The following is a 12,379-nucleotide window of genomic DNA, read 5'->3' as shown; positions in this document are numbered from 1 at the left end:
ATTCTTCTTTTCCTCGAATAAATTGCAATCATTTTGATTATGATGATATATATCATTGAGTGAAAATATTTTATGAACCATTTTTTATGTAAACTTGATTTATTGATTTTGGATTAAAAATATAAGAAATATAAATAATTGTATATAAAAAGAGAATAAAGAGCCATAAAGCAAGGAAATTAATGTGAATTTTTTATATAATGTAAAAATAGCAATTTTTATATTTTATTCACATATAATTCATTTGATTAAAAAGCGAAAAGATATATATAAATATAAATATATATAAGATATATATATAATGCGAGTTGTTTTCTCTCTAGATTTATTTTTTATTTGATACATTATTTATAATTTAAATAGAAATTTATTTTAAATAAATAATCGGAACATTCATGAAAATAAATATTTAATAAAGATTTAACATTTATATGAAATATCAAAATCAATATATATATATTTTTTTAAAGATAATACATAATATTTTATGATGCACTTAATTATCTATATTATTTCATCAGCTTTTAAAAAAAAAATTTCTACAAATTCACTAAACATTAACTCTTGTTTTCTTTTCTCTCCTTTATCAGCAATCGATGAATCAAGCAATCTGCGTCTCTCCAATTTCTACTATTGATAATTATAATTTAAAGATAAATATATCGAAAATTTATATTAAAAATATTTATAAATCGAATGTAAAACATTTATAAATCATATGTAAAATATTTAAAAATATAAGTATATAGATAATATAAAATAATTGTTTACAAATATACAAATGTATTAGTGAAAAAATATTAAAGCAAAATTAATGTGCAAAACAAAAGGATTACAATTCGAGAGAAAGAGGGAGAGAGAGAGAGAGAGGGAGGGAGGGAGCAAATTTTATTTATATATTTATATTTTAAATAAATTATGTGTTAGGTAATTTATTATATTAAGCGTTTGTTTAATTTTGGTGTTATTTTTGCTACTTTAATTTACTTTAACAAATTCTAGTCTACTATAGTTTCTGTCTAACATATACGATATTTGCTATATATATTATCATATTATGCTATTTTGTATTGATCCAATTTCACATGAAAAGGAGCCGAATAGAAAAAGATAACGTTTGATTAAAAACCAGGAGCAATAATATACAAAACAACAATGTTTTATTGGAAACAACATACAATCACGTGCCACGTATGTTCCTTATAAGCCTTTATCGTTCGCACGTTCTGTCAAGGCGTGCATGCTACAGATAGAAACGCTTCAAGTGGAGCAATTCCATTCATCCCGTTCGAGTTTTCACCCTCGTCCTTTCGCCTCGTCGCAAAACTTACGAACGTCGTCGTTCTGATCGGATTAAAGTTTTGCTTTTAAATATCGCGAAAATCTTTCTGCTTTTATTCTCTCTTGGATTAAAGACGTGAGTACAATTTTCCCCAAAAGAGACAGAAGGGGACGAAAAGAAGGGAAGAAGGAACTCTTATTATATATTACATACACGAGTCCCGCCGATCGCAAGGTTTCATTTCCAAACCACGCTGACTAAAGAGACTAATTCTAAGAGAGATTCTCTATTCATTAATCCTAATCTTCGACGACGAAGACCGAGAGTAAGGACGAGAGGATTCGAGCGGAGGAAAATCTTCCTTTATGGTACAAGTACACCGACGAGTACGACATACAACACACGAGTTCATATACCTTTGGTATATATACACATACTCATATAATACCTCTAATTGTGATGTCACAGCAATCTTTTCGGTTGGCACAAAACGGCGCGACCCTTAAGTACAACGCCTTTGGTGGTTTCGTAGTATCTAATCTAAGGGTTAAAATTCCTTTTTTTACGATAATGCGCTCCGAGAGCGTAGCCGCAACCATTTCGATGTAGCGATCGGGTGATTTCGATCATTAAGTCTTTCATTAATTCGCGCGAGTACGTTTTCTGAAAATACTTCCTCTATGTAAGTAAAAAACAATATGGACAAATATACCATAATTAACATAAAGATATAAGTCTTTAAAATACTTTTAAAATTCTTTAAAGTAATATATAATTTATATAATTTTAAAATATAATAATAATAAAATATGTACATATATGGTATATTTTTAAAATATTTTTGAAATTTTATAAATAAATTTAAATTTTTTATTAATAATAACAAAATATTAATTGTACTTTAAAATTATGATTAAAAATCTTAACTTATATGATTCTTCCATCTTAAATAAAATAATTTGTGGACCATAAGTTGCTAAAAAATGGCGTTTTCTTATTCGTTGTATCGATTTTCGCAGGATGTAAGTAAAACACAAAAAATAATAAAAAGTAGCATCAGTATTTTTTTTGACATATTTGTATGAATATTTTATACTTTAAAATTCTGTATAATTTATACTTTAAAAATTTTTGATTAGTTTAATGAGATATTAATTAAGGTATATATATCCCAGCTTACCATAGAACTTACTGCATATATGATTTATATTATATTTATATTGTGATATTATTAAAGTTTTCGGCTAAACAACTAATTAATCAGAGTAATTGATATGATTTTGTCTGCCATAAAATGAATTTCTCTAAAGACTATATTTTTTATTTAAATAAATAATGTTCCGCTGGTTCTCTCCCGATAACAAAATATTTTTATTTAAATAATTCACCTTATAGATCGTGATCGAAAGAGTTTCGGCCAGCAATAGAAGGTTTTGAAAGGCGAGGAATTTGAGTCTGAAAAGATTGTGAAAGGAAATCGCCATCTATACTATAAGTTCGAAAAAATTCAGCATACATCTACTAGTTACAAGTATGAGGAATTCGCAGCATCTACCATACTAGAAATTATTAAGGCCGCTATTTCGTGTGTGCGCACAGTGATTTTTCGGGGCTTCGCAATCTCTTTGATTGACGAATCGTTGTTGATGACAGATTTAATGTAATTACAAACACCGCTCTCTTGTCATCTGTATTAAATATTGAACTTCCCAGTAATTAATAAATTATTTAATTAAATTAATTAAAGTAATTTTTGTACTTAGTTATGTGAATTAACGCAACAAATAAGCTCTGAAAACTGCAAATTTGTATATGTTTCGCAATTATTCATTTTTAATAAAATATCGCAAATGACACAAGTTTATATGTTATATGCAATATTATGTAAAATGAATATAAATTGCAATAGCAGTAACATTGCACCACAATAAAAATGCTCTTAAATTTATTCTGTTCAGCATATAAAAGTTAATTGATGAAAATGATAACATGAAAAAAATAAGAATAATATAAAATTGAAGTTAATAAATGAATTATCTTTCTCTCTTCTCTAATATATTAAATGATATTACAATTTTTATATCTATACTTTTGTGCAATGCAACATAATTTTTGCTTATAGTGCTCTCATTTTTACTGATTTAATAATATAAGATCGTGAGAAGTTTTTTGCCCAGAAATGTTATTCTCTACATTTATAATTTTTAGTTATATTATTCGCGAGATGAAATAGAGGGAAAACTTCTGATAAATGCGAATTGATCCGTATCGTCTTGTCGATTTAAATACTTTTTTGCAATTCGTATGCTGCCTCGCCATCGATAAAAACCAGCTCAAAGTTAGGCAGTGTTTGAGGAATATACGTCGCTCGATGATGAGTACTGACTGCTTTAACATCACATTCGATATATAAAGGCCCACGGTATATCTATATATTCACATATAAAATCAATCGATTAAATCCGTAACGCGCGTGGCGTTTACCGTTTCAATAGACGCTCAAGTTAATTACACTCCGATTCACTGGATGATATTGAAAGAAGCGACAAAGAACATATGTTACAATTTTTTCATAAGATTAATTTCCATTACACTCACATTGATTCTCGACATATTCCATTGACGTTTAATAATCATTAATATCGATGAATCGAATCGTACGATTATTTCATTTCATTGATCTTATTAACTGATTAAGATAATAAGTCGCTAATTGTGGCGCCGACGTAAATGACGGTGCTCCGTAATAGCGCACTTATGAGTACAAGAAAGCTATTGTCGACATAAACATATGTAAAAAGCTTTTTCATTCGCAAGATAAATTCGAACAATTCGCAAGTTCGAGCTCGCGATGAATTGTGAGTGCGCACACTCTACGATAGGAAAGGACCAAATGCGAGACACTTGCGTTTGAGAAGAGATATGGTCGCTCGAATTAACATAATCGTGGGAAGGAAAAGGGAGGCAAGCTTAGGAATGCATACGCAAAAGCACTTACTAGTGCGAATTTATAACAACGGAGACGAATGTTTCGCTGTATAAAGCGAGAAAGAGTTGCGCGTGTGGAAAGATCCTACATATGGAATCGCATACATGAATGCACTCTGAAGTATTATATATCAGGATCTGAAATCCTTGTCATAAATCTTCACGTTCTATTCTAAGTCCATGTGAGAGGATTGAATTCATTCCACACGCTCACACAAGGAAGCTTTCGACGTAAGAATGAAAGCTTGTGTGTGATAAAAAGTTGATGTATACAAGAGTTTTGTCTTTAGAAGCTTAATTATAATTGTATGGTGTATATGAGAGCTTGGAGCTGGCAGTATATATATTGGTATAATCAGTTAATTAAAATACTCAAATATCTTTTGCATATTTACATTTATAATTTATTAAATGGCTCGAACATCGTCTGGGTGTTTTTCTGCTCTCTCTCTCTTTCTCTTTCTCTCTCTGTCTCTCTCTCTCTTTATATAAAATCTTTTAAAAACCTATAAAAATATCTATAAAAATATAATTTTAATGCTCTTAAAAGGAAAACTTATTAAAACTGAGAAATGATATATGATATTAAAATGATTATAAAATATAAAAAAATATAAAAAATAATTTTATAAATTATTATTATTATATATATGTAAAGTTTTAATTAAATTAAGCAAATAATAAAAACATTACAATTAGAGTATTTTTTCGTGTATAACAAGAAATAAACATTTTTACAAGAAAGTTTATATGCACAAATATTTTTCTGATATACTTAATAAACGTTCAAATATATATCAATATTTAGGATCATCAATTGTACGAATGTCCGAGCACATAGAAACTCGAGCGACCCTGCCGGCTCCATTATTATCACGATTCGAATACATCGTGCTAATATTCTCTGAGAATAATTATCTCGACTTAACAACGTAACATTTCCTTTTATCTTTAACAACAACAATAACAATAGGATTTCCTCTGATAGCAACGTATTTCTTAAAATTGTCCGGATGACGAGAATTCGTCTCCTAACTCATTCACACACGCACGTTGCACGCACATTGCACGGTAATTAGTACGAATAATTAATGACTTCATAAGAACAAATGAGATGAAGCGGAGTTGATCGTGAGTATCTCGAAATTCTCGCGTAGGCTATCGAAACACGCTCCGATTTTTATATTCTCCGCCTACAACTTGATGTGCATTGCAAACCTGATGGCAAGCATAATTTTATGTATAAAAGTAGCAAACGATGCAAAATTTTTAAATATGTTGTAAATTTTTTTATAAGAATATTTTAATTTATAACCAACATAAATAATCTAACATAAATGAACTGATCTATTTTTGTAAAATTAATATGTCTATCAATTTTTGTAGAATTAATATATAATAATGTATTAAATATTTAAAAAGTAAATTTATTAAAGAATTTTGTAATCAATATTTATTAAAACACTAAGACATTTCTATAAAAATTTATATAGATTTGGAAAAATAAAAATTAAATATTAAAAATATTAATATTTTTCAATATTTCAATATTAATATTTGTAATTAATATTTAAAAATTATATAATTTAAATTTAGAACAATTCAGAGAATTAATGTATGTGATATATGTGTATTAAATAAATTTATCCTGTATACAACACGAGAATATTTTACATTTTATATAGTGAAAAGAAAATACTACAGGCTGCAATGCACTTTATAGCTTATACGAATCAATGCGTTTATGTACAGCGACATAAATGTTAAAATCTTAATTCTAATTCTCGAATTCGATGCGCACGTGAAACTTGACTTTGCTCGCGGGGTTCGATTCGTTACCTCGAATAATCGTGACTCATTGCGGATTGCCAGGACGTTGTGTCAAAGATCGTAATGACATTGTATCTTTTTTCAAAATATTAAAGATTTTTACGTAATTCATAAAAATTTACGTATATATAAGTTCTAAAAATATTTGAAAAAGATATAAGAATAATAATTGTAATTAATTGATCGCTGCATATTCGATATAAATCGTGATTTCAGGCACCGTAACAACAGTACATAAATATTTCATATCCAATTTCTCATATGTGATACTTTTGATTTGTTGCATTTATGTTGCTTGTATTTTTATTGTTGATTATGTTTATTTATTTCATATATCTTCCTTGTCTTCAAGTAACGAGTCCTGACACTCCGCGATACGCGTGCATTGTGGCTCGATTGACCTCATATTTATACATTATTTCTTGTTTGAGCATATTCACGTCTTCAAAGTAGGTTTCTTTTTTTTTAGAATATTTCATTGTTAATCATATATACATACATGCATATATATATATATATATATATATATATATATATATATATTTACATATATATGTGTGTATGTATATATGTTATATCATACTACATTTATAGTTTTACCAACTCATTTACACTAACTTTATCCGACACACATGCTTAGGTATCATGTAAGTATTTCATATGGTACACATTGACATTTTCCACCAAGATATCGATTAGATTTTTCAGTATTTTTTTGGATTCTTTCGCCGTCGACGTCTACGTCGACAATTCGCATCGACATATCGACATATGACATTTTTTTGGAAATTGGCATGAGTTCGTACAAAGTTTAATGTTCTTTTTAAAAGATTTAGGAATTTCATAACTATCTATTGCATTGCTGGTGCCTGAATAAACGTGTGCCTTTCTTTCCGCAAGTTTTATCTTGGTTCCAATTATCATATAATTTTTCATTGCAATTTCTGTATTTTTCACACATTAGCGATTCTTTTTAAATAATTATAAATTTATATATAAAACATCAATATTAGAAAAATATTAGAAATAAGAAAAAAATTGATAATGTATACAAACATTTTTTCGTATATACAAATGCTCACAAAATAAATTCATATAGAAAGACATTGTATAATTATTTAATAAATTAAAAATTAAAGAGATAATAAAATAAACATTAAATAGGCAATAAAATAATCCGAAGTAATCAAAATATAAATAATATTAAACAAAAATATATATATAAATCAATAAGAAATTAGAATTAGATTAGATAGAGACAATTAGAAAGAAGAACTTTAGAGAAGATACGAAAAAACTTTATAGAAAATATGATGTTCTAGTTGTTTTTTTTTTTTAGCTTTTATATTATAGAAATTCTATTGATGAATACCCGTATAGAATGTATAATATTTATTTTTTAATTTTGTTGAGATTTTGTCTGTTAATGATTTGTTTTAATTATAAAAATGCATGAATATTTAATTAAAAAAATTAAATAAAAACTAATTATCTCGATGAAAGATAATCGCGTATCAAAAGATTTTAAATTTCACTTTGCTTCTATCGAAATGTTTCAACTATACTTCAAGGCGCCTGATCGATCAACCAACGCGTAGATCTTAAATTGCGAGCCGCGTCCAGATGATTGTAGGCACAGGTTGAAATTTCGAAAGGAATCTTTGCACGTAGACACTACTACGTGGGTACATCGATGATACAATTCGTCGAGTGTGCATTAAAAACAAATTCCATCGAATTCGAAGACTCGAAATCCGGCTCGATTATCGAGTGTTCCTTCGAGCGTTACAAAGATTCAGCAGTTTCTAAAAACGTTTCTCTCGCAACAATCACTATCGCGCGAATACAATCGCCATTCGAATGCATTTCCTTTCAATACACTTACTTCGAAGGACACAAAGGATGCATGTTTCGAGGGCATAACGCAAATGTCAACAACGAGCACTTCCTCGAATTATAAAACATCCTCGAATCGCAGCCTTCTTGATCAACTCTCGATCATCGACAGGCACTGACGACTTTCTTCCTCTCGTTGTTTCGTCGCGCGTGCGATGACAGCTGAGAATTAATATATCATCGGATTAGCCTCTTTGATCGAACGAGAGGTTGATGTGGATGGGACTCGTTATTCTCGAGGCAGAAACAGCATGACGTGATTTTTACATCGCGTCACTTCTGGAGTCTTCAGAAGCCCGCCAGTCCGTCCACGCGTTTTCGCTTCCGGCACTGCGCGATCGGACGACTGAAGGCGATCCTCTTACGATCACAGAACTGTCTCCATTTCGGCGATTTCTGTCCTAGTTGTGCCATCATCCGGGATCCTATGACAGATAATAGCTTATTCTTGCAAAATAATTTCGAACGAATCTAATATATCTCTAAAGTACACAGTAAATAATTCGCGATGCAAGATTGAGAAGTAAAAAATTTGGAAGAAGATTCGTGTGTGAAGTAAATTAAAACACAGTAAGATCATTATACTTACAATTTCTTCGGAATGTGATATAGAAAACTCTGTACAAATATGGATACATTATTTTGTTATCGGAAAATAAGAAAGTAAAAGACAAATTTTATATATTTTTTTAAAAATTTAAAAAATTATATATCAAAAATATAAAAACGTATATTTGATAGCTTTTATTACATTATATAATGTGTATCGTTTATTAAAACTGTAGAAGCAAGAAATCATAAGTTTAATACACATTTAATATACATGAAGAAGGTAAATAAAATAACTAAAAAATTAATAGAAAACATCATTATATTAAAAACTTCCTGTATATTATCTTGTATTTTCCATGGTAAAATATAATTGCGATTTAAGCAACGGCGCTTTTTAACTCAATGTTGCATAATTCCGCGTCGCTCTCACCTGTAAATCTCCGTGGGTAAGAACCTCTCAGCATATTCTGTGCTGACCACATGGTTTCTGCTCATGTCCCTTGGACGGGCAACCTCAACGGCGTCGATATACCTGAATATATAAACGATTCGCGGATCATGTTATCGTCATTGTAACACGAAAATCATGAAAATCCCCTATACACGTATATAAAGTAATTTTTATCATGCTTTTCGTCTTCGTCCTTCACGTTTTCGCCCCCGGTCACGGCGCTTTCCTTCAATATTCCCATGCCCCAAATCAATTTTCTCTCCGCGTCGTTATCTAGTCAGACATTATAGGTAATTAATCGATTAATTGCCACAAGCTGCTACCACCAAGTAATTACCTATAATGTGCACATTATAGGCATCGATAAGCATAAGTCATCAATCGACTTCCTTGTCAATTCGCATGCCATGCTCTCGAACACATTAAATGAAATCCGTGATGATAAGAATAATAACGAAAAATAAAATGTGCGATAGAGATATACTTGATGCATAATTTATGCAAACGATCTACTGATCTACAGAAGCGAAGCGACTATACTTATTCTTCTTCTACATCTCTGTTATTCTGTATAGAGTAGATTTTTTTAGACGAAGCATGCCATCGTCGATCCGCGTGACGCTCAACGTCTCCTTATTTTCTCTGTATGTGTATATGTGTATCTGTACGTATTTCGTTTTCTCTTCATTATAGGAAATGAGAAGTCAACGGAGATCACGCGAGTCTACGAAACAGCAGAGCCTCGCGAGATCGCACGAATCGTGTATCGCAATATGTATCGTCGAGATCGATTTCTGATCTTTCTCTACATCATTTTGATGAAGTGCAGTGACGTAGGAACATATTATTGAATTTAAAAGTGTGAGTGAGCCTCACATTCAAAGAGTGAGTGATGGTTTCGTGTGAAATTATGTATATGAAGCTTTAGTGCTTTTAATGTTTGAAATAGGGCGGAAGAATATTGTCACAGTTCCCCTACGATGCATCAGCAACGCGACATATTTTGCGATAGAATTTCTGATAAATTAAAAAAAAATAACTTTACAAGTAGTAGTTGGTGATAGCAAATGAACGACGTACACTCATATATTTCTTGTAAATGATGTTAGATATGTATATGAATATATTATTATCATTATTAAAGATATACAAGAGGTGACAAAAGTGGCACCGTCAGCTTCTTTTTTTTTCAAATGCAATTTGTAATTTATTAAATACATTTAAGTATATTGTATATGGTAAAAAAAAAATTTGTATGGAGAACTTTAACAGAAGAATATTTTCGTGAAAAATTCCTACGTCACTGAATGTTCTTACGTGTGGTTTGGCGTTGCGGACTTACGAATCGAAGTACGGCGGTAGCGGATGCGGAGCTTCTACCGCCAATGGTTCCGGTTGTGAATAGCGGTCCGAGCTTTGGAAGCATCCTCGCCACCAGCCGAGACTTCCGGTTTTCCTCCTTTAAAAAAGCCGACGTGGATATGTGCCAAGGCTTCCTTCTCACCGTCGAACCACCAATTATCGCAAATAACATCGCCCAAATAAATCCATCCTTTATCCGTTCGCTCGAGGCGATACCCAATATATAACGCTTCTTTCGTGGTAAAGTACTTTTCATTAATTTTCAAACGCGACGCACAGATAGATTCACTTGTCACGGAATAAGAATAAGTTTTCCAATATCTATATAGTAAATATGTGATATATATGCCGTAAAGACGGACAATAAAAAAAATCAAGTGCGCTAATCGATACGATATTAATGTACGAAAGCGTAAATATGTACACGATGTATATATAATATTGTACAATTTACCGAAACTGAATAAAAAAGATAAAACGTGCGTTTTCAAAAGAATATCTATGCTATATATTGCAATATTATTTTAGGTATTGTAGGATACAAATATAAAATATGCTGTGTATGTGTATCTCTTTTGTATTATAATTTTCCTCATTGCGAAAAGCGTGTAAATTTAATATTGCTAAAATATTGAAATAAATACAAAATATTCGAAGTCCACGAATCGTAAATGTATGAGTAAAATTCATCAAAAAATTCTATTATCTGAAAAAGTTCTCTTTTAAAGAATTCTCTATATCTCTCTAAATATTATTATCGAAATAAAATATTCATGTGCTAATAATAAAAAAATATATTATAAATAATATAAAAAAATTATACGATGCTAACTTTCTATAAATTATATTAAAACATAAAACTGCTGTTAATGACTTTAATAATGTTTTTTGGTGCATTTATATTCATTTATATTCATTTAATATTGCATCATATATATGTATATTAATTCCATATAGTACGACTTGCAATATTTCAAAAAGAGATCTCATCAACAACAAAACCTTAAAACATGATAACGTTTTTTATATAATATTAAGAAACGTCGATATGCATTTGACGCTCCATCGAAAACGCATGTTTTGCCGTATATATTATTAGACAGGTGCATGCTGTGCGAACAAGACTCCAAGTGACTTTAGAAAGTAGGTTACTACACTTAAGCTCGGCCTGCGAATTATTCATCCTTCGAGACGCGCGGCTTCAATCCGCTATCCGTACAACAATAATTTTCGTAATAATTAAACTTTAACATTAATATTTACAAGAAGAACCGAGCGTAAGTTTATTCAAAATACAAAAGACAAGTAGAATAATTATATGCAACTGCATGCGTAGACTTTTATTACGGATCCACTTCCGCTTTGAGGAGTAAAACTTTTAGATAAGAGCGAAGAGTGTGGAGGGATGAAGAGACTCAAAAGAAAGTTTCTTAGAATAAAGGCTCGGAAATAGGAAACAAGCGACAACATTCTGCGAAAAGTACGGTTCATGAAAGCGTAATCGAGATCCGAAGGAATAGTGTCGGGCGGAAAGTACCGTTTTCTCCCATGGGGAATTTGTATTCGATTAAAAATTACTTCAATTAATCTTTTAATGTCGTCTGCATTAGAACTTAGATCTGTGACATATTTATTATTGTTTTATATACAGAGTGTTCGGCAACAGAGGGATCAAAATTTAAGAGATGATTCTTCGTGATAAAATAAGAAAATCAAGAATAAGAAAATTTCGTCAGAGGCTTCCTTTTAGTTATAAATGTTTGAAAATTCGTGTAAAAGGCACGGCAATTCGCCGATTTCGGGCGTGCATTGGTTACATCAAGTCGTTGTCAAAATACACCGTGACACATAAGTACAGAAGCTTATCTTGTAGCAGCTGATGTAAAATCTGCAAGCATATCGCTCCGAATATCGATTTTTACATCAGGTGCTACGAAATAAGCTTCCGTACTTATGTGTCACGGTGTATTTTGATAGCGACTCTACCTAAAAAAGGAAGCCTCTATTGAAATTTTCTT

General features: G+C 30.5%; 1 protein-coding gene across 16 annotated transcripts in view; it reads right to left on the bottom strand.

The window, feature by feature from the left end:
- Positions 1–1,143: 1,143 nt before the first annotated feature.
- Nmdar2 (glutamate ionotropic receptor NMDA type subunit 2) overlaps positions 1,144–12,379 on the bottom strand; it is a 303,165-nt gene continuing 291,929 nt past the window's right edge. For 8 of the 16 annotated variants that reach the window (XM_083097880.1, XM_083097886.1, XM_083097881.1 and 5 more), the window contains 3 exons: positions 10,342–10,458; positions 8,979–9,080; positions 1,144–8,421 (listed from right to left, as the gene is read on the bottom strand). In XM_083097880.1, coding sequence (XP_082954006.1) covers positions 8,364–8,421; positions 8,979–9,080; positions 10,342–10,458 — 277 coding nt within the window. In that variant the 3' untranslated portion in view covers positions 1,144–8,363. Of the gene's footprint in view, positions 8,422–8,974; positions 10,459–12,379 lie in introns of those variants that run through there. The other 8 variants (XM_083097888.1, XM_083097890.1, XM_083097892.1 and 5 more) reach the window with 6 other exon arrangements.

The sequence above is a fragment of the Camponotus vicinus genome, unplaced genomic scaffold, assembly GCF_025532165.1.
Source record: "Camponotus vicinus isolate PSW18456_S1 unplaced genomic scaffold, iyCamVici1.0 SCAF_4, whole genome shotgun sequence".
NCBI lineage: Eukaryota > Metazoa > Arthropoda > Insecta > Hymenoptera > Formicidae > Camponotus > Camponotus vicinus.
Note: the sequence above shows the minus strand (reverse complement) of the source record. Positions and strands in the feature narration are given on the sequence as shown.